Below are 25,343 nucleotides of genomic sequence, written 5' to 3' on the forward strand. Positions count from 1 at the left end.
CACTATGTAATGATGTGATCTGTGTGAACGATATACAAGACAAGATTGTCACTGTATCTCGGTACACGTCAACAGTAATAAACCAATTCCAATTCTGTTATTGTTTGACCTTGTTCTGCCTCAATACACTGTGTAATGATGTGATCTGTGTGAACGATATACAAGACAAGATTGTCACTGTATCTCGGTACACGTCAACAATAATAAACCAATTCCAATTCTGTTATTGTTTGACCTTGTTCCACCTCAATACACTGTGTAATGATGTGATCTGTGTGAACGATATACAAGACAAGATTGTCACTGTATCTCGGTACACGTCAACAATAATAAATCAATTCCAATTCTGTTATTGTTTGACCTTGTTCCACCTCAATACACTGTGTAATGATGTGATCTGTGTGAACGATATACAAGACAAGATTGTCACTGTATCTCGGTACACGTCAACAATAATAAATCAATTCCAATTCTGTTATTGTTTGACCTTGTTCCACCTCAATACACTGTGTAATGATGTGATCTGTGTGAACGATATACAAGACAAGATTGTCACTGTATCTCGGTACACGTCAACAGTAATAAACCAATTCCAATTCTGTTATTGTTTGACCTTGTTCCGCCTCAATACACTGTGTAATGATGTGATCTGTGTGAACGATATACAAGACAAGATTGTCACTGTATCTCGGTACACGTCAACAATAATAAACCAATTCCAATTCTGTTATTGTTTGACCTTGTTCCACCTCAATACACTGTGTAATGATGTGATCTGTGTGAACGATATACAAGACAAGATTGTCACTGTATCTCGGTACACGTCATCAATAATAAACCAATTCCAATTCTGTTATTGTTTGACCTTGTTCTACCTCAGTACACTGTGTAATGATGTGATCTGTGTGAACGATATACAAGACAAGATTGTCACTGTATCTCGGTACACGTCAACAGTAATAAACCAATTCCAATTCTGTTATTGTTTGACCTTGTTCTACCTCAATACACTGTGTAATGATGTGATCTGTGTGAACGATATACAAGACAAGATTGTCACTGTATCTCGGTACACGTCAACAATAATAAACCAATTCCAATTCTGTTATTGTTTGACCTTGTTCTACCTCAATACAGTGTGTAATGATGTGATCTGTGTGAACGATATACAAGACAAGATTGTCACTGTATCTCGGCACACGTCAACAATAATAAATCAATTCCAATTCTGTTATTGTTTGACCTTGTTCCACCTCAATACACTGTGTAATGATGTGATCTGTGTGAACGATATACAAGACAAGATTGTCACTGTATCTCGGTACACGTCAACAATAATAAACCAATTCCAATTCTGTTATTGTTTGACCTTGTTCTACCTCAATACACTGTGTAATGATGTGATCTGTGTGAACGATATACAAGACAAGAGGCCCAGCCTCAGGATAGAGAGGAATCCATTTAAAACAGAGATGTGGAGAAATTTCTTCAGCCAGAGGGTGGTGAATTTGTGGAAATTTTTACCACATGCAGCTGTGGAGGCCGGGTCAGTCGGTGTATTCAAGGTTTTTGATTGGACACAGCATTAAAGGTTACGGGATGAAGGCCAGGGAGCGGGGCCGAGGAGGGGAAAAAAGGACCGGGCATGATTGAATGGTGGAACAGACTCGATGGGCCAAATGGCCTAATTCTGCTCCGATGTCTCACAGTTTTCGGAGGGGAATGAAGAGTCGATCTTTCGGGCCGAGACCCTCCATCAGGACTGGAAATGGTGGGGGCCGAAGCCAGAATAGACACTGGCTGAACTCTGTCTCCTCTGCATCGAGAAGTTGTCAGTTTCTGCTGCGAGGAACAACGCTGTCCACGTGGCCACGCTTCCAGTGTCAACCTGGAGCACGCCCACAACTCGTACGCTTTCGGAGGGTGAGGGGGAAGTGCCGGAAACCTTGGGCCACGTCCACAAAATCCTGGGGGAGGGCTGTCAGCTCAAACTTTCCAGCACTTGTAGAACCTCTCATGCTTACTCTGGCTTCTGCTCCCATCCTTTCCAGTCCCGGTGAAGGCTCCCAGCCGGCAGTAGTCCCCCTTACTCCCCTCCATAGGAGCTGTTGGACTTGCTGAGTTCCTCCAGCATCTTGAGTGTGTGTGCCTGTCTGTCTCAGGATCTCTGGCATCTGCAGAATCTCCTGTGTTTCAGAGAAACCGTCCTGGGCCCGGCACGCAGGAGCAATGGCGAAGAAAGCCCGACCTCACCTGCGTTCCCTTAGAAGTTTGCATAAAACTTTGACAGACTTTTAGAGAGGTGTAGTGGACGGTGCTCGTGTACAATGCTCCTTCAGTCGACATGTTCTGGACAGATCACAAAACCACACATTTCGCTTCATTTTTGTCTTTGACGCTTGTTTTCCGTCTGGAACGGCTGGAGCCTGGGATTTCCAGCTTGGAGATCACTTGGGTGTGCAAGAGCTCTGCAGAGGATTCTGGGAGGGAGGCCGAGGCACCGTGCACCGTGCGGGCTGTGGGACGGTGCCCCGACCAACGTTCAGCTCCATTGCCCACGGATTAAAGTGACGAGGGAAGTTGAAGGATGGAGGCGAGTGCGGAGGTCTTTTCAGCTATTGCTCTGTACCAGAGAGGGGAGAGTCAGCCACTGTGTCCGGAGAGTGTTGCCCAGGTTTTCTGCGTTCTGAATGTGGACTTGGACTATCGGCTCTTTTATCTCTGTCTTATAGTTTTTTTTATATATATATTGTGTTTCTCGTCCAATCTTTCACTTTTTTTGCGCAATGAGAGGGATTTGGGGGTCAATATGACTCATCACTTCTGATAGTTTTTTTTTGCGTGGGAGGAGGGAATTTGGAGGTCGATGCGCCTGATCTATTTTGTTCATTTTTTTTTGTGTGGGGAGGTGGGATTTGGGGATTGACAATCGGGCTTCCTCTTCTTTCTTGGTTTTCATGGCCACCCTGCAGAATTGAAGAATTTCAGAGTCGTGTACTTGGACAGTAAACGAAGCTTTGGCTGCCATCACAGCCCGGTCTGGAAACACCAAAGCCCTTGAGCAGAGAATGCTACGAGAAGTAGTGGACACAGCCCAGTCCATCACAGGCAAAGCCCTCCCCACCACCGAGCACATCAACTGTCGCAAGAACACAGCGTCCTCCATCAGAGATCCTCACCACCCAGGCCGTGCTCTCTTCTCACTGCTGCCATCAGGAAGAAGGTACAGGAGCCTCAGGACTCGCACCACCAGGTTCCAAGACAGTTACTAACCCTCAATCATCGGGGAATAAATTCACTCACCCTCACTCATGCCCTTGGTGAAATGTTCCCACAACCCACGGACTCACTTTCAAGGACTCTTCATCTCATGTTTTCGATATTTATTGCTCATTTATCTAATGTCATGGTTTCTTTCTGTAGCTGCCTCGTTTCTTTTCCTTTGGCTCTCTGGTGCAGTCTTCCAGTGACTGTATTGAGGTTATTATCCTGTGGATTGTTTGAGTATGCCCGCAGGGAAATCAGTCTCAGGTGTGCGGTGACTGATAATACATTTAATTTGGATTTCTGCTGGAGAGGATTCACCAGACAGCGAGTGCCTCGACCCCGCCGCCGGAGAGGGTGGCGGGAGGCAAATACGACGGAGGCCCTTGGAGAAACGGGAGCTCGCGGGCGGAGGGGCTGCTCGGGGTCTGGGGCTGTCGGTGGGGGGTGGTGATTTGAGGGGGGGGCCGGGAGCTGGCAAGCGGGCAGGCAGCCGGGGGACCCGGGAAGCCACTCACCTCGGTGGTAGGCGTACCGCAGGAGGTCGAAGGCGGAGGGGAGGAGGTCTCGAGGGGGCCCCCGCCGGTTACCCAGCTCACTCACACATTCCTGGCGGCACTTAAGGACTTGCACAAAGTGATCTGCGGGGGGGGGGGTGGAGGGAATGGAGGGGCAGAGGGTGTAAGGGGGAGGGGGAAGGGAGTAAGGGGGGAAGGTGGGGGAAAGAGGATGGAAGCCATCAGACTGTCGGCCCTGGTTCACTTTTGACCCGACACCCGCTTCCCCCGGCAAACTGAAGCAAAGAGCACCCACACCCCACCGATCTCCCTCACTCCCCCCTTCCTCTCGCCCTGCCCCTCCCACCTCCTATCACTTTCCTACCCTCCCCTTCCTCCGCCCCTCTCCTTTGGCTCTCGTGGCACCTCACTCCCTCTCTCGTATGCCCCACTCCACCCCTCTCTGTCTGCCTCCCATGGCCTCCTTCCTTCCCCCCTCGCCCTCTCCCTTCAACCCCCCTCTCTTACCCCTTGTCCTTTTTTCTTATCCCATCCCACCACCCTCTTTCCTCATTGTCCCTTGCTTCCGGCCACTCTCCAACACCCCCCACCCTCCCAGTTAATCCCTTACACGCCCAACTCCCCCTTCACCTCTCCACCTGTCCTTCCCTCTCCTTCCTGCAGCCCCTGTGATTTCCTACCCATTCTCACTCTTCCCTGTCCGTCCCCTCACTCCCTCGCAACTTTCCCCTCTCCCTCCCTCCACTATTTTTCTCCCTTTCCTCCCTCATTACCGCTCCTCCTCCCCCCCTGCACCCCCACCTCCTGCCTACCTGCGATGGCCTCGTGCAGGTGAGGGGGATACTTGAGGGAGCTGCGATCCTCGACGTGGATTGGACCCTCGCACTGGGCCCGACAGTGGTCCAGGGCCGATAGGTAGTGACCCACCGCAGTCTCCAGCTGCCCCGCGCTCTCCGCATACCGGCCCCCCTCGAGCAGGGCACTCCCCTTCCTGTAGCACTCCTGTGTGTGGGGAGGGGGGGAATGAGTGAGGGAGCCAAGAGACGTGGGAAGTAGTAATGAAGCGTGAGATGGAGAGCAGAATGTGCGATGAGGAAGGGAGAGAAAATGGAGGGAGTGAGGGAGAGACACAGAGACAGGGAGTGAGAGAGATGGGGAGAGAGAGAGAGAGAGAAAAGGGGATGGAGGGAGGGAGGGAGAGAGATGGAAGGAGGTAGGGAGAGAAGGAGATGGAAAAGGAGAGGGAGAGATGGAGATGGAAAAGGAGAGGGAGAGATGGAGATGGAAAAGGAGAGGGAGGGATGGAGATGGAAAAGGAGAGGGAGGGATGGAGATGGAAAAGGAGAGGGAGGGATGGAGATGGAAAAGGAGAGGGAGGGATGGAGATGGAAAAGGAGAGGGAGAGAAGGAGATGGAAAAGGAGAGGGAGGGATGGAGATGGAAAAGGAGAGGGAGAGAAGGAGATGGAAAAGGAGAGGGAGGGATGGAGATGGAAAAGGAGAGGGAGGGATGGAGATGGAAAAGGAGAGGGAGGGATGGAGATGGAAAAGGAGAGGGAGGGATGGAGATGGAAAAGGAGAGGGAGGGATGGAGATGGAAAAGGAGAGGGAGAGAAGGAGATGGAAAAGGAGAGGGAGGGATGGAGATGGAAAAGGAGAGGGAGAGAAGGAGATGGAAAAGAAGAGGGAGGGATGGAGGGAGGGAGAGAGAGAGTGTTGGCAACAAATCTCCTCCACCAACACAATTCCCCCTCACTTTCTATAACCTGGAGGTCAGTGCGACAGGGATTGGGAGCGGGAACCGAAGTTCAGAGCACACTTATTATCAAAGAATGCACAAACTATACATCTCCTCTGCAGTCAGGCAAGAAATTTTAAAAAAAGACCAAACCCCCCCACGGCACAGCGAAAGAGGAGGGGAAAACAGAACAAATCACGCAAACAACAGACCTTGGGCCCAAATCCCCGCGGTTCAGTTCACCACACCAGAGGGGGAAGTCGCCACAGACACGATGCACAGTGGACCCAGGGGGTGGGTGGGTCCGTCGCGGAGAGGGGAGCCCCCAATTCACCTACGCCGGCGTTTAACTTTGCCAGACAGCGGACCGGGACCCGGGCTCCGCCGCAGCGTGTCGCTGCCTGGGCCGATTCTCCCCCCCATCACCACCACCAAATCCACCCCGCTTAACCCAGGGGTCAGCGGGACAGATGGTGGAACTGGTGGGTGATTCATTCCCCCCCACTCCGCCCTCTTGCTCTCCCTAACCCAGGGAACAGTGGGACAGGGACTGGGTACCTCTCTAACGAAGGGCCAGGAATACCCCCCCCCCCTTACCCAGTACTCCTGAGGCTCCAGGTCCTTGAAGTCCTCGGCCGTGACTCCCTCCATCCTCCGGTACATCTCCACGTTCTCCAGCATCTCCTCGTGGTCCGGGTTGGCCTCCAGGAAGGTCTGGGCAGCGGCCACCGCCTTGTCTAGCTGCCCCGTCTGTGGGGACAGGGAGTCAGCGTGGATGTGCTGGGGTGTACGCCGGGAGCAGTAGGCTCTGCGAGGCCTCGACCCCCTTCCCATAACGGGTGGGTGGGTGGGGGGGGGGGCACGACTTAAACTGAAACCCCGGGAGCTACCCCCAGGCAGAGTTTCACGGAGCTCCAACGTGGCTCGACTCAAACAGGCCTATGCCCTCCCAACCATCTGCTCCACCTGTGTCGGGAGCTGAGGACCACAAGTTCTCCCTCCACCTCACCTTCCGCCCTCCCTCCCCACCCTTCCACTTCACTCCTTCCCCTCTTCCCACGCTCAACCCCTCCATCATTCCTCCAACACTCCCCCTCCGACTCGGTCCCCTCTTCCTCTCAATCCCTGCCCCCCCTGACCTGACACTCCAACCCCTCTACCTCTTCCCCTACTCCCCACCGTCATCCCGTATCTCTTACCCTCTCTCACCAAACCCTTCACGAAACCCTCTTCTTCCTCCCACCCCCACCACCTCCAACCTCCTCTCCTCCCTCCCTCCAAACCCCTCTGAGCTACGCACCCCTCACCCTATGGCCTCTCCCTCCCCCATTCGGCAGCCCCTCCACCAACCCCTCCCTCCTCCTCCACCCCTCATCCCAGCTCCCTCTGCCCCCCCCCCTCCCCGCACCTCCATACCTTGTAGTAGCAGATCTGGAGGTAGTTGTAAGGGACGCGCTGGCGAAAAACGGCGCTGACCTCGGCCGTGACCCGGTGGCGGGAGCCGTCTCCCCGGCCCAGCCCGCTCGACAGGCAGCGTTGGAGGCAGGCGGCGCGGCGGAGCTGGCGCCCGAAGAACTCCATCTGCGGCAGGCTCGGCAGGGCACCGAGGGGCTCCCGAACCCCGCCGGCTTGGGGTAACGGGTCCCCGGTCGGGGCGGACCGATCCCGGGGCTGACTGGGCAGCGGGAGGTCCCCGGGCAGGGCGAGGGGGTCCCGGAGCTCCGGCGGGCGGGGGTCGCCGACTGGGTCCGGGGTCGGCACCGGGATCTCGGTGTCCCGGACGGTCTCCCCGAGGGGGTCCGGAGCGCACTGCCCCGAGCAGGCGGCCCGCAGCCGCCGCAGCGCCGTCCGGCCGAGCAGCGAGCGCTCCATCAGCCGCGCCGCCTCGCCCCAGCGGCCCGCCTCGTAGCTCCGCAGGCCGTCCGCCCACAGCTGGTCGTAGGGCAGCTGCAGCAGCGGGTCGGGAGCCGCCGACGGCTGGGCGCCCGGCAACTGGGGCAGCGGGAGGCAAAGGAGGAGGCAGAGGGAGAGGGAACGGAGGGAGGCGGCGAGCGAGCGAGACATCGCCGGGAGATACAGAGACGGACACGTCGGAGAAAATGGGAGGCGGGGGTGGGGGGGAAGGAAGGAAGGGGAGGGAGAAGCGAGGAAAGGTGGGAAGGGAAAGTGTGGGGCTGTCTGTGAAGCGGCGGGAAGAGCAGGAGAGGGTGGAGGCAGAGGGGGCTTGAGGAGTGGAGAGAGTGTCAGTGGAGCGGGGGAGTGGAAAGATGAGACTGAAGGGGAGGGGCAAGATGGGGCTGGGAGTAAGGGGAGAGGGGGTAAGGTTAAAGAGGCGGACTGGCCCTCCTCTCTCCCCCTCCACATTCCCATCCGCACTCTGCCCCTCCACCGGGCACTTTATTGTGTGTGTCGTTTGATTTTGTACTACTTTAATTTAACTCTTTATAATGTATATAAACTTCATGCAGAGGTATTTGGATGTTTATTATCCTGTATTGCAATATACTTCTGCCGCATTTCATAGCATCTACCAGTGCTCACACCGGAGTCTGATTCGGGCTCCACTGTGTGCATCAGAAGTTTGTCAGTTTCAGATGACATGAGGACCGGGGTAGTCGATAATCAGCTCTTTTAATTTGGCGCTGGTGGCGCCATTCAACCAGATATTCAATCTCCTTTCCGTATGCCAATTTGTCACCAGCTTTGCCGCAGAGAATATAAATTACTTTTCCATCGCACAATCCCACCGACGCTGCAGGACCGCCAAGTAAAGCCCCGAACCCGACATGACGGGTAGCCGTGAAACCCCGCCCCGATGCGTGACTGACGTATGGCGAAACCCCGCCCCCCAACGTCTGTTCAATTAGGAGAGCCGCGCCCCTAATGTATAACTTACGAATGGAAGAGCCCCGACTCGAAATTATAATTGGCAAATAGAAGGGCCCCGCCCCTAATGTATAATTGGCAAAGAGAAAGGCTCCGCCCCTAATGTATAATTGACAAAGAGAAAGGCCCCGCCCCTAATGTATAATTGGCAAAGAGAAAGGCCCCGCCCCTAATGTATAATTGACAAAGAGAAAGGCCCCGCCCCTAATGTATAATTGGCAAATAGAAGGGCCCCGCCCCTAACGTACACTTGACAATTAGAAGAGCCCCGCCCCTAATGTATAATTGGCAATTAGGAGAGCCGCGCCCCTAATGTATAATTGACAAAGAGAAAGGCCCCGCCCCTAATGTATAATTGGCAAATAGAAGGGCCCCGCCCCTAATGTATAAATGACAAAGAGAAAGGCCCCGCCCCTAATGTATAATTGGCAAATAGAAGGGCCCCGCCCCTAATGTATAAATGACAAAGAGAAAGGCCCCGCCCCTAATGTATAATTGGCAAATAGAAGGGCCCCGCCCCTAACGTACACTTGACAATTAGAAGAGCCCCGCCCCTAATGTATAATTGGCAAATAGAAGGGCCCCGCCCCTAATGTATAAATGACAAGTAGAAGGGCCCCGCCCCTAATGTATAATTGGCAAGTAGAAGGGCCCCGCCCCTCATGTATAATTGGCAAATAGAAGGGCCCCGCCCCTAATGTATAATTGGCAAATAGAAGGGCCCCGCCCCTAATGTATAAATGACAAAGAGAAAGGCCCCGCCCCTAATGTATAATTGGCAAATAGAAGGGCCCCGCCCCTAATGTATAAATGACAAAGAGAAAGGCCCCGCCCCTAATGTATAATTGGCAAATAGAAGGGCCCCGCCCCTAACGTACACTTGACAATTAGAAGAGCCCCGCCCCTAATGTATAATTGGCAAATAGAAGGGCCCCGCCCCTAATGTATAAATGACAAGTAGAAGTGCCCCGCCCCTAATGTATAAATGACAAGTAGAAGGGCCCCGCCCCTAATGTATAAATGACAGAGAAGAGCCCCGCCTCTAATGTATAAATGACAAAGAGAAAGGCCCCGCCCCTAATGTATAATTGGCAAATAGAAGGGCCCCGCCCCTAACGTATAAATGACAAATAGAAGGGCCCCGCCCCTAATGTATAAATGACAAGTAGAAGGGCCCCGCCCCTAATGTATAAATGACAAGTAGAAGGGCCCCGCCCCTAATGTATAAATGACAGAGAAGAGCCCCGCCTCTAATGTATAAATGACAAAGAGAAAGGCCCCGCCCCTAATGTATAATTGGCAAATAGAAGGGCCCCGCCCCTAACGTATAAATGACAGAGAAGAGCCCCGCCTCTAACGTATAAATGACAAAGAGAAGAGCCCCGCCTCTAATGTATAAATGACAAAGAGAAAGGCCCCGCCCCTAATGTATAATTGGCAAATAGAAGGGCCCCGCCCCTAATGTATAAATGACAAAGAGAAGGGCCCCGCCCCTAATGTATAAATGACAAAGAGAAAGGCCCCGCCCCTAATGTATAATTGACAAAGAGAAAGGCCCCGCCCCTAATGTATAAATGACAAAGAGAAAGGCCCCGCCCCTAATGTATAATTGGCAAATAGAAGGGCCCCGCCCCTAACGTACACTTGACAATTAGAAGAGCCCCGCCCCTAATGTATAATTGGCAAATAGAAGGGCCCCGCCCCTAATGTATAAATGACAAGTAGAAGGGCCCCGCCCCTAATGTATAAATGACAAGTAGAAGGGCCCCGCCCCTAATGTATAAATGACAAAGAGCCCCGCCTCTAATGTATAAATGACAGAGAAAGGCCCCGCCCCTAATGTATAATTGGCAAATAGAAGGGCCCCGCCCCTAATGTATAATTGGCAAATAGAAAGGCCCCGCCCCTAATGTATAATTGGCAAATAGAAGGGCCCCGCCCCTAATGTACACTTGACAATTAGAAGAGCCCCGCCCCTAATGTATAATTGGCAAATAGAAGGGCCCCGCCCCTAATGTATAAATGACAAGTAGAAGGGCCCCGCCCCTAATGTATAAATGACAAGTAGAAGAGCCCCGCCCCTAATGTATAAATGACAAAGAGAAAGGCCCCGCCCCTAATGTATAATTGGCAAATAGAAGGGCCCCGCCCCTAACGTATAAATGACAAAGAGAAGAGCCCCGCCTCTAATGTATAAATGACAGAGAAGAGCCCCGCCCCTAATGTATAATTGGCAAATAGAAGGGCCCCGCCCCTAATGTATAAATGACAAAGAGAAGAGCCCCGCCTCTAATGTATAAATGACAAAGAGAAAGGCCCCGCCCCTAATGTATAATTGGCAAATAGAAGGGCCCCGCCCCTAATGTATAAATGACAAAGAGAAGAGCCCCGCCTCTAATGTATAATTGACAAAGAGAAAGGCCCCGCCCCTAATGTATAATTGGCAAATAGAAGGGCCCCGCCCCTAATGTATAAATGACAAAGAGAAAGGCCCCGCCCCTAATGTATAATTGGCAAATAGAAGGGCCCCGCCCCTAATGTATAAATGACAAAGAGAAAGACCCCGCCCCTAATGTATAATTGGCAAATAGAAGGGCCCCGCCCCTAATGTATAAATGACAAAGAGAAAGGCCCCGCCCCTAACGTACACTTGACAATTAGAAGAGCCCCGCCCTAATGTATAATTGACAAATCGAAGGTTCCCGCCCCTAATGTATAATTGACCAATAGTAGGTCCCACCCCTAACGAACTATTCACGTATGTCGAAGTCATGGAACTAATCTGTGACTGACAGCTGGTACCTCGTCAAGTCCGAAGGATCTGCGCCAACCACTTGGCTGGTGTATTCACGGATATCTTCGACATTTTGCTCCGGCAGTGTGTGGGCCCACTTGCTTCAAGCAGGCGGGCCCACAGGAACAGTTACTGGCCCTCAAACATGGGGTTCTTGCACAAAAGCGGACAACTGCATTCCTTCTGTTTCTAGTGTTCCAACAACCGACGGCCTCACTGCAAGGCCTCTTTACCTTGTTATTCCATGCTCTCGTTGTTTATTGCTACTTACCTATATCTGCATATGCACAGTACGTTGTCCATTGATCCTGTTTACAGTGACTGCTCTATAGATTTGCTAACTACGCCCGCAGGAAAATGAATCTCAGGGTTGTATGTGGTGACACGTATATAAATAAATTTTTCTTTGAACTTTGATATATGGCAGGTGGTAAATCTCGGACTCCCTGATGCGTCACTGTCAGGTGGTCTCGAGTCCCGTCTTGGATGTGTGACTGACAGGCGGTGAAGCCCCGCCTCTGGTGTGTGACTGACAGGCGGTGAAGCCCCGCCTCTGGTGTGTGACTGACAGGCGGTGAAGCCCCGCCTCTGGTGTGGGACTGACAGGCGGTGAAGCCCCGCCTCTGGTGTGTGACTGACAGGCGGTGAAGCCCCGCCTCCGGTGTGTGACTGACAGGCGGTGAAGCCCCGCCTCTGGTGTGGGACTGACAGGCGGTGAAGCCTGCTGGTACAGGCTTTCGTCTCTTCCGTCCGATGGAGGGAGTGGAGAAGAACGAATGCCTGGGGTGGCTGAGGCCGGCTGCTTCACCGGGCCAGCGAGAAAAGTCCATGGAGGAGTGTCTGGTTTCCGGTGACTTACGGAGCCGGGTGCACTGCTCGTTGAGGTTTCTTGCAGCCGTGCGCAGAGCTGTTGACCGACCGAAAGTAAACCACTATCTATGGAGGGAAGTAAGCGGTCCATCTCCCCCGACACCACCCAGCTACCCACCTTCCCTGAGCTCACTTATGTATGCCAGTTCTCCCTTCGCCTTCCTTCCCTCCGCTTTCTTATTCAGGCTGCCTCCCCAGACCTGGAAAGGTCTCAGCTCGAAAGGCCGACTATCACCCTCCACAGAAATTCGAAGGAAAATTTATCAGAGTACATACGTGTCACCACATATAACCCTAAGATTCTTTTTTCCTGCGGGGCATACTTATCAAATGTCCAGAACAGTAACTGTAAACAGGATCAATGAACAACAAACTGTGCAAATGCGGATATAAATAAATAGCAATAAATAATGAGCATGAAGTAACAATATAACAGAGTCCTTAAATGAGTATAGCTATCCCCTTTTGTTCAAGAGCCTGATGGTTGAGGGGTAGTAACTGTTCTTGAACCTGGTGGGCTGAGTCCTGAGGCTCTTGTACCTTCTACCTGATGGCAACAGCGAGAAAAGAGCGTGGCCTGGGTGCTGAGGATCTTCGTTGGTGCGTGCTGCTTTTCAACGGCGATGTTTCATCAATGGTTGTGAGGGTTGTACCTGACCTGCTAAATTCCTCCTGCATTTTGTGTGTATCGTTCAAGATGTCCAACTTCAGCAGATTGTGAACAATACGCAGAAAGGCTTCGGTACACGTGACAATAGAAAAACACCAATTCTAACGCCATATCATAAAGTTACCTGCCATCCTCCCAACATCCCGCTTCCTGTTTGTAACAAGAAGTAACAACGTTTAACCTACCGTTAAATCATTTCGACAGTCAGGTGATAACTGCGACTGGCGGCCGACAGACGCCAATGGTAGCAATCCTCACCCAGGACCCTCCGCGCCGGGGAAAGTGCCCCATCGGTCGGACGAGGAGGAGCCAACGCATGCGTACAACGACCACCCCGCGCCCTCCTTGGCCGCCCAGAATGCAGCGCGGGCGGCGCGAGGAGCTCGCGGGTCCTTGGCGACCGCCTGCCGAGCGCCCGTGACCGGCGGCCGGTGGGGGAGTCGGAAACCGGCCGCTCACTACGCATGCTCGGAACCCCGTCCCCGCGACCGCAATAGGGCGTTTCCCCGTTCCCGGGGGCATCTGGGTAAGTCCAGCCGCCATCAATCGGCAACAACAATAAACTCCGAGCCACCTACCACTTTAAGATGGCGCGCCTTTAATTTTTCCCCCCTCCTTCCAAGAACTCAGGATAAATGTCCGGCTGATTCCCCTGAAAGAATGTATCTTTCCGAGCATCGATGAGTTACGCTCTATATTTATTAATGTATTCATTAATACCATATGCTCTACGTATGAAGGATTTATTTTCTACATTAATGGTTGGGAGGAGGAGCTGGGTGCAGGGTATCCAACTTTCGTGACGGCAAGCAAATGGATTGGGAAAGCGCGCTGCAATCAGCCACTTGGGTTTTGCAAACAGGATATCCCATAGAAACCTGCTCAGTACAGTCACGTACTACTCTAATTATTATTATTGTTACATTGGAGTCCGTTAGGGTTGCTTCTTATCGAGATTCACAAGAATAATCTCGTGACGGTGTGTTTGTGGAAGAGGAGTGTTCGATGGCTCGGCTCCGATCAATGGAGGCGGAGTTCTGAAGGATGGAGGCGGGGTGGTGGGAGGGATCTTATTTAAAACCTTCCAAGTACTAAATAGCCTCGATAGAAAGGACACGGAGGGTGCACTCAGTAGCTACTTTACCAGGTATCTCCTGTACTTAATAAAGTGGCCACTGAGCAAATGTCCGCGGCCTTCTGTCGAAGCAAATGTTTGGGCACCCTGCATGGTCAGTACTTAGTAACACCCGCTTTGGCAAGTATCACAGCTAAGTGTCTTTCAATTCGTGTTTAAAGGATTTTCGCCCATCCTTCCTTGCAAAAGGCTTCTAGTTCTGTGAGATTCTTGGGTCATCTTGCATGCACTGCTCTTTTTGAGGTCTATCCACAGATGTTTAGGTCGGAGGACCGTGAGGGCCATGGCAAAACCTACAGCTTGTGCCTTTTGAGGTAGTCCATTGTGGATTTTGAGGTGTGTTTAGGATCATTATCCTGTTGTAGAAGCCATCCTCTTTTCATCTTCAGCTTTTTTTACAGACAGTGTGATGTTTGTTTCCAGAATTTGCTGGTATTTAATTGAATTCATTGTTCCCTCTAACGGGGAAATGTTCCCCATACCACTGGCTCCAACATAAGCCAAATCATGATCGATCCACCCCTGTGCTTAACAGTTGGAGAGGTGTTCTTTTCATGAAATTCTGCACCCCTTTGTCTGCAAACATAAATTTGCTCATTGCGGCCAAAAGGTTCTATTTTAACTTCATGGACTTGTTTCCAAAATGCATCAGGCATGTTTAGATGTTCCTTTGCAAACTTCAGACGCTGAATTTTGTGGTGAGGACGCAGGAAAGGTTTTCTTCTGATGACTCTTCCATGAAGGTCATATTTCTGCAGGTGTCACTGCACAGTAGAACAGTGCACCACCACTCCAGAGTCTGCTAAATCTTCCTGAAGATCTTTTGCAGTCAAACGAGGTTTTGATTTGCCTTTCTAGCAATCCTATGAGCAGTTCACTCGGAAAGTTTTCTTGGTCTTACAGATCTCAACTTGACCTCCATCGTTCCTGTTAACTGCCATTTCTTAATTACATTACAAACTGATGAAATGGCTACTTGAAAACACTTTGCTATCTTCTTATAGCCTTCTCCAGCTTTGTGGGCATCATTTATTTTAAGTTTCAGAGCGCTAGGCAGCTGCTTAGAGGAGCCCATGGCTGCTGATTGTTGGGACAAGGTTTGAGGAGTCAGGGTATTTATAAAGCTTTGAAATTTGCATCACCTGGCCTTTCCTAACGATGACTGTAAACAAGCCATAGCCCTAACAAGCTAGTTACAGTCTGAGACCTTGGGAAAAGTTATCTAAGAGCTCAAATCTCTAGGGGTGCCCAAACATTTGCATGGTGTGCCTTTCCTTTTTTTCCACTCTAAAATTGTACAAAACAAAAATCATACACTAATCTTGCTTAAAATGTTGAAAATAATGTTTCATATTTAAGTTTGACTTTTGGAGATCAGTTCGTCTTCTACTGACTTAACTATTCACAGTAACAGAAATTTTGACCAGGGGTGCCCCAACTTTTGCATTGCACTGTATATATGATAACATTGAACCTCATTGAAACCTACTGAATGTTGAAAGGTGGATGTGGAGAGGCTGCTTCCTCTGCTGGGGGTATCCAGAACTAGGGGGAAGACCTTTTAGAACAGAGGCAAGGAGGAATTGTTTTTAGCCAGAGAGTAGGACATCTGTGGAATGTTTTGCCACAGACAGCGGTGGAGGCCAAGTCCAAGTGTGTATTTAAGGCGGAAGTGGTTCGTTTCCTGATCGGTCAGGGCGTCCAAGGATTTGGCGAGAAGGCAGGTGTGTGGGGTTGAGTGAAATCCAGGATCAGACATGATGGAATGCCGGAGCAGACTCGATGGGCTGAATGTCCTCATTCTGCTCCTATATGTCACAGCCTAAAAATTATTTCAGTAAACGACGAGAGTAAAAGAGGAATAACAAACTTGTGTCCATGGTCGGTTGAGAGATCAGAAGCAGGTTTAATACCACTGGAATGCCTTGTGAAATCTGTTGACTCCCGTGAAATTTAGTGGCAGGGTGGGAAGAATCCGTTCCTGAAATGTTGAGTGTGTGTCTTCAGACTCCTGTCCCTCCTCTCTGATGGTGGTAATAGGAAGAGGGCATGTCCTGGGTGGTGGGGTCCTGACTGATGGACCCCACTTTTTTTTTTAGACTCTGCCTCTCGATGATGTCATCAATGGCGGGGGTTGGGGGTTGGGGGGGGTTTTTCCCCTGGTGGAGTTGTCATTCACGGAGGCTGACTGTAACAAGGGAACACAAGCACACACCATTCATAGGACCATAAGATACGGCACCAGAATTAGGCCATTTTGGCCCATCGAGTCTGCTCCACCATTTCATCATGGCTGACCCATCTTCCCTCTCAGCCCCCAATCTCCCGCCTTCTCCCCGTCTCCCATCATGCCCTGTCCAAACAAGAATCAACCACTGCCTTAAATATACATAAAGATTTGGCCTCCACAGCCCCTGTGACAAAGAATTCCACAGATTCACCACTCTCTGGCTGAAGAAATTCCTCCCCATATCTGTTCTAAAAGGAGGCCCCTCTATTCTGAGGCTGTCTCCTCTGGTTTTCGACTCTCCCATCAGAGGGAACATCCTCTCCACTTCCAGGCCTTTCACCGTTCGATTTAAGAGACTCCTGGATAGGTACATGGAGCTTAGGAAAATAGACGGCAATGGGTAACCCGAGGTAACTTCTAAAGTAAGGACATGTTCAGCACAGCTTTGCAGGCCAGAGGGCCTGTATTGCGCTGTAGGTTTTCTATGAGGTCACCCTTCATTCTTCTGAATTCGAGTAATACAGCCCTGGAGCCATCAAACACTCTTCATATGACAAGCCATTCAATTTTTGAACCTCCTTGCAACCTTCTCCAGTTTTAGCACATCCCAAAAAGAGGCCCAAAACTGCTCACCATACTCCAAGTGAGGCCTCACCAGTGCTTTATAAAGTCTCAACATTACATCCTGGCTTTTGTATTCCAGTCCAGTTTTGCTGATGATACAAGGATTGGAGGTGTCGTGGACAGTGAGGAAGGTTTTCAAAGCTTGCAGAGGGATCTGGACCAGCTGGAAAAATGGGCTGAAAAATGACAGATGGAGTTTAATACAGACTAGTGTGAGATATTGCACTTTGGAAGGAAAAACCAAGGTAGAACATACAAGGTAAATGGTAGGACACTGAGGAGTGCAGCAGAACAGAGGGATCTGGGAATACAGTTACAAAATTCCCTAAAAGTGGCATCACAGGTAGATAGGGTCATAAAGAGAGCTTTTGGTACATTGGCCTTTATAAATCAAAGTATTGGGTATAAGAGTTGGAATGTTATGGTGAGGTTGTATAAGACACTGGTGAGGCCGAATTTGGAGTATTGTGTGCAGTTTTGGTCACGGAATTACAGGAAGGATATTAATAAGGTTGAAAGAGTGCAGAGAAGGTTTACAAGGATGTTGCCAGGACTTGAGAAACTGTGTTGCAGAGTTTTAACTTAACCGGAAGTCAGCTGCTGTGCAGCAGCTTGAACAGTTCTTAAAGTAGTAATGCGAAGGTCCAAAGTTTTACACAGTCAGTTAAAAGGAGAGACTTCTTGAAAGGTGTTAAATTCTCTTTCGGCGCGTTACTGCTGATCCCAGCTGCAGTATGCTTTTCCTGGACGATTTACGATCGACGGAAATAAACGGCTTAAAAGGCACTGACCTTTCTTTGGCGAAACATTGTATCCAACTCACTGCTCTTTTTTATTGGCAAAGCAGGAATTATCACGGACACAAGTTACTACTTCCTCATGCGAAGATTAAACAAAGGTCGAATCTGTTTCGCCGTCGACATTAACTTTCCAGATCCGAGCTCCTACGAATCTTCACTCTCCACTGACTTTACTGGCAGTATTGTAGCGAAACTGCCGGCAATAACCTTTGAGACTTAAGGCAGAAAATAAAGCTCCATTTTAAAATAAACCTGCGTCCTAGTCCTAACATCGGAATACGCAGCAAAGTGGAATCACTAGTGAAATCATCCACCGACTGCCCAGCGTCACAGGGAGGGGTTCTCCTTTTATACCCTGTTGGAAAAAAACTATCACATGACCTCTCACTGGTGGGGGAAAATGACATCACTCCCCCATCACGAGACCATTACCTCATCTCCAGTACAGCCTCAGTTGCATCACAGTCACATGACAGGTACAAGATACCCAAGGGTACCTAATTCTATATATATACACACACACACACACACACACACATATATATATATATATATATATATATGTATACATACATACACACACACATTACCTACATAGATTATTGAATTGAGTTTATTACTTACATCCTTCACATACATGAGTAAAAATTTTTACGTTACGTCTCTGTCTGAAGGGGCAATGTGCAATTTATAGTAATTTGTAATAAATAGTATGTACACCAGGACAGTCAATATAACATAGAAATACAGTTGTATCAGCATGAATTAATCAGTCTGATGGCCTGGTGGAAGAAGCTGTCCCAGAGCCTGTTGGTCCTGGCTTTTATGCTGCGGTACCGTTTCCCGGATGGTAGCAGCTGGAACAGTTTGTGGTTGGGGTGACTCAGGTCCCCAATGATCCTTCGGGATAAATATTACTGAGAACATGAGATGTAGAGTCATTGAAAGTGAGTCCATAGGTTGTGGAATCAGGTTAGTATTGAGGTGAGTGAAGTTATCCTCACTGGATCAGCAACCTAATGATTGAAGGGTAATAACTGTGCTTGACCTGGTGGTGTGAGACCCAAGGCTCCTGTACCTCCTGCCCGATGGAAGCAGTGAGAAGAGAGCACGGTCTGGATGGGGGTCACTGATGATGGATGCAGCTTTCTTGTGTCAATGCACCTTCTAGATGTGTTCAATGGTGGGGAGGTGTGTGTGTGTGTGTGTCTGTGTGTGTGTGTGTGTGTGTGTGTGTGTCTCCCCTTCCTCTCACTCACCTCAACTGTTTTTCACTTTTTTACTCTCCGCTTTCCCCACCCCCAACACCTCACATTGTGCCAATGCCTCTTGCTTCAACCTGTGACCTTTCACCAAATGTGACCTGTGTCTATGATGTGAAAACCCCTCTGTTCTCAGTCTGTTCACATCCGGTGGCAAACAGGAGAACAGAACAGGGCAGAATTAACCAGAGGGATGTTCCTGTTGGAACTGTAATGGCCACAGAAGCAGAGTAAATAATTTGGATGCTGTTTTCTTGTGTCAACGCTCCTTCTAGATGTGCACAATGGTGGGGAGAGCTTTTCCTGTGATGGACTGGGTGTATCCACTACTTTCAACAGGCTTCTCCGTTCTTGTGTAGGAAGCAACCAGTCAGGATGCTCTCCGCTGTGTATCTATAGGAGTCTGTCAAACTTTCAGATGACATGCTGTGAGTTCAACGGCATGGTGAGGGGGGTGGAGTCCCTGCTGACCTTCCGATAAGGTGAGGACAGTTTCAGGGGCGGTGGGGGGGGTGTGATCCCCGTGGCCACGAGGCCTCTCTCCGGGTATCCACGGTTCCCTCCCGCAGTCCAAAGTCGTACCGGTTCCTGGGCTAGCTGGTCGGTGTAAGTTGCCCTGTGATTCGTTTCGGGTTAAATCGGGGGTTGCTGTGCCGAAAGAGCCCATTCTGTGCTGTAGCTCCAAATATTTTTTAATAATAAATAAAGATAAACTCGGATTATTGATCCCAGAAGTCTGCGGACAAACGGGCGCGGTCAAGTAGAACGAAAGCTGAGACCGCGAGGGAAAACGCGTGTGAGTACAACAGTCTGGACCCCAGTCAGGTTCGGCACTACCGGTAGAAGTGTGACAGCCTCTGTTAAGACACTTTCTGATGCCTTTGCAAATTCCATTCGCAGGAGAGCAGGAGTGGAGCCCAGCCTTCGGACGACTTCCCCAGCCACCCCGGTGAAACCGTGAGGCGGACTCCCCGCCGCGCTTCCTTTCCAAGGGGAAGCGGTCACGTCTCTGGTCTGCCTGGACGCCGAGGACAGAAGAACGCCTACCTGGCCCGGGAACGTTGGCTGTGGCCGGCAGATTCGGTCCCCATTCGTGAAGCGCCGTCGGGGTTGTTGGGGGGCCTTGAGCCACTGACCCCTCCTCACTGAGCAACTAGTGCCGGAAGACGAGGAGAGGCTGCAAAGGGTCCTCGGTCAGCCATTCCCCTCCGCACCACACCCACTCGGCCCCGATGAAGTCGTTCCGCTGTTCGGACTGTGGCAAGAGCTTCAGGCGCTCCAACGACCTGCTGACGCACCAGCACGTCCACAGCGGCGAGCGGCCCTTCGTCTGCCCGCAGTGCGGGAAGGGCTTCACCCACCCCACCTACCTGGTGAACCACCGGCGGCTGCACAGTGGCGAGCGGCCCTTCGCCTGCAACGCCTGCGGCAAAGCCTTCGCCCAGTCCTCCGCCCTGCTCCGGCACCAGTGGGTGCATAGCGGCGAGCGGCCTTTCAGCTGCCCCGACTGCGGGCGGGGCTTCACCGACCCCTCGCACCTGCTGGACCACCGGCGCATCCACAGCGGCGAGCGGCCCTTCGCCTGCCCCATCTGCGGGAAGGGCTTCGCGCTCTCCTCGTCCTTCCTGCGGCACCAGTCCACCCACGCCGAAGACAGGCCGTACCGCTGCGCCCTCTGCAGCCGCGGCTTCACCTGCACCTCCAGCCTGGTCACGCACCAGCGGGTGCACACCGGCGAGCGGCCGTTCGCCTGCCCCGACTGCGGCAAGGGCTTTGCCCGCTCCTCGCACCTGCAAACGCACCGACGCACCCACACGACCGAGCGGCCCTTCGCCTGCTCCGAGTGCGGCAAGGGCTTCACCCTGCCGGCCAACCTGCTCCGGCACCGGCGGGTCCACACCGGCGAGCGGCCCTTCGCCTGTTCCGTCTGCGGCAAGTGCTTCGCCCAGTCCTCCAACCTGCTCCGGCACCAGCGGGTCCACAGCGGCGAGCGGCCTTACACCTGCCCGGTCTGCGGCAAGGGGTTCGCCCAGTCCTCACACGTGCTCAGGCACCAGCGGGTCCACGCCGGCGCCGAAGGTCTCTAGTTGGAAGTGGTTTATTATTGTTAAATGTACGGTTAAAAAAAACTTTATATTCAACACTGTTCACACAGATCACATCATTACACCGCGTATTGAGGTAGAACAAGGTCAAACAATAAGAGAATTGGAATTGGTTTATTATTGTTGACGTGTACCGAGATACAGTGACAATCTTGTCTTGTATATCGTTCACACAGATCACATCATTACACAGTGTATTGAGGTAGAACAAGGTCAAACAATAACAGAATTGGAATTGGTTTATTATTGTTGACGTGTACCGAGATACAGTGACAATCTTGTCTTGTATATCGTTCACACAGATCACATCATTACACAGTGTATTGAGGTAGAACAAGGTCAAACAATAACAGAATTGGAATTGGTTTATTATTGATGACGTGTACCGAGATACAGTGACAATCTTGTATATCGTTCACACAGATCACATCATTACACAGTGTATTGAGGTGGAACAAGGTCAAACAATAACAGAATTGGAATTGGTTTATTATTGTTGACGTGTACCGAGATACATTGACAATCTTGTCTTGTATATCATTCACACAGATCACATCATTACACAGTGTATTGAGGTGGAACAAGGTCAAATTATAACAGAATGCAGAATAGAGTGTCACAGTTACAGAGAGAGTGCAGAGCAGGCAGACAAAAAGGTACAAGATCATAACAAGTTAGACTGTGAGGTCAGAACTCCATCTTATCCTACTAGGGGAACCATTTAATAGTCTGATGACAGCGGGGTAGAAGCTGTCCTTGAGCCTGGTGGGACGTGCTTTTGTATCTTCTGCCCGATGGGGGGGGGAGAATGCCCCAGTTGGGGGGTGGGGGTTTTGATTATGCCGCTTGTTTTACCGAGGCGGCGGGAAGCACAGACCGAGTCCACGAAGGGGAGGCTGCTTCCCGTGACGCGCTGAGCGGTGTCGGCCGCTGCTCTCCGGGGTTCCTTGCGATCTCGGCCAGCGCGGTCGCCGTGCCCAGCCGCGGTGGATCCGGCAGCGTTCCGTCTGGTCTGTGCGTGTTCGTGGCCCCGCCTGCGCGGACCAATCTCTGAGCAGGATTTGTTTTTTTTAATGTGTAATATGCACAGTCGGGCAGCCAAAACAAGCGAGGGGCCAGCGGCAAACGTAAATTCAATTCCGGCGTCCCCCCTCGAGAGAGAGCGCGAGGGTTTCCGCCCACAGTCCAAAGACGGGCCGGTTGGTGGGTTAATGGGGACCGTAAATCGCGCTGTGGTTAGACTAGGGTTAAATAGGTGGGCGATGGAGCTGGGTGGGCTGGCAAAGCCTGTTCTGTGCTGTATCTAGGAATAAATAAATAATGTCTTGGCTAGATGGCGTCGGCGTTCAGCCGGCCGGCGGTCCGTTAACAGTGAATTGCTGACTTCCATTCTGCGTATATTTTTACAATTTGTAACAATATTGTAACTTGAAACGCTAACAATGTAAATACGTTTCAAAGCAAAAGTTGTGATGCGTTTATTTTTCCCAGGAAGAAAAAAACATGGATTATATTTATTAACACGTAATTAGTTGTCGTGAATATTACAATTCCAAAATTGCAATAACATTAGGTAAAGGAAAATGCCAACTGCGCGGCAACAAAGTCTACACGCGCGGGGACATTCCAGTTACTGGCGGTGCAGTGGGTCAGGATAGGATGCTTTCCTTGGTTTCCGACCGGCCGCGGTGGCTCTGGCTGGGCAGGAGCTCCCCAGTCCACCAGTTTGAGAAGTGGAATGGAAGCCCCGACTTGTACCCCCCCCCCCACACACACACACACACCCGGTTTGTGTGTGTCCACTATGTTAGAAAGCTGCAGCTGACGGTGGTGCGGAGGGGGAAGGGGGCGGAAGTTCAGACCTGTAAGCTATTCTGAGGATAATTATGGTCCGCGCCGCTCAGAAACCGAGCGTATAAAAACATTAAGAAATCGGAGCAGGAGCCGACCTGCTCCGCCCTTCGGTAAAATCATGGCTGATCTGTCCATGGACTCACCTCCACCTACCAGCCTTTCCCCGCTACGATGCCAAAAAATCTACCCCGTTTGGGTTGATTCTGAGACCTGGGATGGCTCCAGAGCGGCACCCCCCGGGTGTTTCCCCCCCCCTCGTCAGTTTTATTATCGTTACTCCTTTGTGACAGCAGTACAGGGCAAGGCAGGAAGCATTTAGATAGATAGATAGATACTTTATTCATCCCCATGGGGAAATTCAACTTTTTATCCAATGTCTCATACACTTGTTGTAGCAAAAACTCATTACATACAATACTTATCTCAGTAATAATATGATATGCATCTAAATCACTAACTCAAAAAGCATTAATAATAGCTTTTAAAAAAAGTTCTTAAGTCCTGGCAGTTGAATTGTAAAGCCTAATGGCATTGGGGAGTATTGACCTCTTCATCCTGTCTGAGGAGCATTGCATCGATAGTAACCTGTCGCTGAAACTGCTTCTCTGTCTCTGGATGGTGCTATGTAGAGGATGTTCAGAGTTTTCCATAATTGACCGTAGCCTACTCAGCGCCCTTCGCTCAGCTACCGATGTTAAACTCTCCAGTACTTTGCCCACGACAGAGCCCGCCTTCCTTACCAGCTTATTAAGACGTGAGGCGTCCCTCTTCTTATCTATCAATTAATCCCAATAGTGTGAAAGAGGACAGTTGAGACACCTGAAGGCGGGCGGGAATGTGTGTGCGTGTGCCTTCTGACTCCCGTACCCCTCCCCGCCCCTCCGCTGCCCTCCCTGCAGGTAGTAATGAGAAGGGGGCGTGTCCTGGATGGAGAGCGTGCCGGAGACCCCGCCTCTCGGTGACGTCATCGGCGGGTGGAGGCTGTTCCCGTGACGGACCTGACCCAGCCTGCGACCGTCCCACTCCCGGGCGGCATTGGCTCCATCTCCTCAAACTCTTTCTACCTCTACCAACCTGGCTCCCCCCCCCACTCATCAACGCCGTGATGACATCTCCCTCTCCGGCTCCCCGATCGTCTGTGCCCCGGCGCTGGCGTCTGCGTTCCTCCCTCACCCCGCTCCCGGCAGCCTACAAACGCGTGTGGCTCTTCCCGCAGCCTCGGGACTCCGGGGGCTGGGCGGGTTGTGGGGCCTGTGCGACCGCTTGCCCGCTCTCCCGTGTCTTTTCCCAGATCACCCTCCGGCCGAGGAGACGCTTCCCCTGCGAGTCAGTCGGGGTCAGGTTGAGATCTGAGAAAGTATTTGTTGTCCTGCGTGTGTATTATTCCCCAGGTTGCGGGCGGGTTGGGGGAGAGGCCACATAATCGGGTACTTTCGCTCTGCCCGCCGCGCCAGCAAGGATCTCCCGGTGGCCAAGCCATTTCAACCCATACCGGCACGCTACCCCTACGGCCTCTTCTGCAGCCAAACGTGAGGAGCAACACCTCACATTCCGCCACCTACCTAATGGCATAAACGTCGTTACTCAAATTTCTGATAATTAATGCCCCTTCCTCTTTCCACGCCCCATTCTGACCTGACCTGCCCTCAGGTTCCCCCTCCTCTTTCCCTTCCGTGTTCCACTCTCCTCTCCAATCAGAGTCGCAGAGTGTGCGCCTTCAGGCTTCTGTACCTCCTACCTGATGGTAACAGTGAGAAAAGGGAATGTCCTGGGTGCTGGGGGTCCTTAATAATGGACGCTGCCTTTCTGATACACAGCTCCCTGAAGATGTCCTGGGTACTTTGTAGACTCGTACCCAGGATGGAGCCGACTAGATTTACAACCTTCTGCAGCTTCTTTCGGTCCTGTGCAGTAGCCCCTCCATACCAGACAGTGATGCAGCCTGTCAGAATGCTCTCCGTGGTACATCTATGGAAGTTTTTAAGTGTATTTGTTGACATACCAAATCTCTTCAAACTCCTAATGAAGTATATCTGCTGTCTGGCCTTCTTTATGACTACATCGATATGTTGGGACCAGGTTAGATCCTCAGAGATCTTGACACCCGGGAACTGCTCACTCTCTCCACTTCTAGAACAGATAAAGAAACTTAAGACCTGAGAAAGTATTTGTTGTCCTGCGTGTGTATTTTTCCCCAGGCTGCAAAATTTATATTTCTATTTTCGCACTACTTAATAGAAATATAGAAATAGAAATATATATATATATATATATATATATATATATATATATATATATATATATGTGTGTGTGTGTGTGTGTGTGTGTGTGGTGCAGAAATAGAATTAAAAAAGTTGTGAGGTAGTGTTCCCGGGTTCAATGTCCATTCAGACATCGGATGGCAGATGGGAAGAAGCTGGCGGGATGTGTAACAAAAGAGGAAAAAAACTGGAAATTCCAAAGAATAAAGAATTACATAAAATTATATTACATGTTTCAGAGATTAAAGTATGGATATGGAATAAAATAAAATATACAGTTTGTACATAAGTGCATCGTAAACAGGTTTATAAAAACTGGTTTAAAGTGTATAG

At 50.8% G+C, this 25,343-nt stretch overlaps 2 protein-coding genes across 3 annotated transcripts in view; one reads left to right on the plus strand and one right to left on the minus strand.

Moving 5' to 3' along the window:
• Nucleotides 1-7,653, minus strand: part of LOC140722211 (prolyl 3-hydroxylase 1-like) — a 112,063-nt gene extending 104,410 nt beyond the window's left edge. Inside the window, exons 1-4 of the mRNA XM_073037000.1 lie at nucleotides 6,936-7,653; nucleotides 6,117-6,269; nucleotides 4,595-4,784; nucleotides 3,783-3,905 (exon numbers count right to left, since the gene is read on the minus strand). Coding sequence (XP_072893101.1) covers nucleotides 3,783-3,905; nucleotides 4,595-4,784; nucleotides 6,117-6,269; nucleotides 6,936-7,583 — 1,114 coding nt within the window. The 5' untranslated portion in view covers nucleotides 7,584-7,653. The remainder of the gene's footprint in view (nucleotides 1-3,782; nucleotides 3,906-4,594; nucleotides 4,785-6,116; nucleotides 6,270-6,935) is intronic.
• Nucleotides 7,654-13,089: 5,436 nt separating this feature from the next.
• On the plus strand, nucleotides 13,090-21,027 carry LOC140722214 (uncharacterized). Of its 2 annotated transcripts, XM_073037004.1 has the most exons (3): nucleotides 13,090-13,265; nucleotides 19,150-19,272; nucleotides 19,691-21,027. In XM_073037004.1, the coding sequence occupies exon 3, from the start codon at nucleotides 20,023-20,025 to the stop codon at nucleotides 20,875-20,877; it is 855 nt and encodes a 284-aa protein (XP_072893105.1). In that variant the 5' UTR covers nucleotides 13,090-13,265; nucleotides 19,150-19,272; nucleotides 19,691-20,022; the 3' UTR covers nucleotides 20,878-21,027. The 2 variants fall into 2 exon arrangements, with proteins under 2 accessions (XP_072893105.1, XP_072893104.1); XM_073037003.1 differs by lacking the exon at nucleotides 19,150-19,272.
• Nucleotides 21,028-25,343: the final 4,316 nt, after the last annotated feature.

This window comes from Hemitrygon akajei, unplaced genomic scaffold (assembly GCF_048418815.1).
Source record: "Hemitrygon akajei unplaced genomic scaffold, sHemAka1.3 Scf000072, whole genome shotgun sequence".
Taxonomy (NCBI): domain Eukaryota; kingdom Metazoa; phylum Chordata; class Chondrichthyes; order Myliobatiformes; family Dasyatidae; genus Hemitrygon; species Hemitrygon akajei.

Coding starts and splice junctions, on each gene's coding strand:
- LOC140722214 (XM_073037004.1), top strand. CDS start 20,023: ATGAAGTCGTTCCGCTGTTCGGACTGTGGCAAGAGCTTCAGGCGCTCC.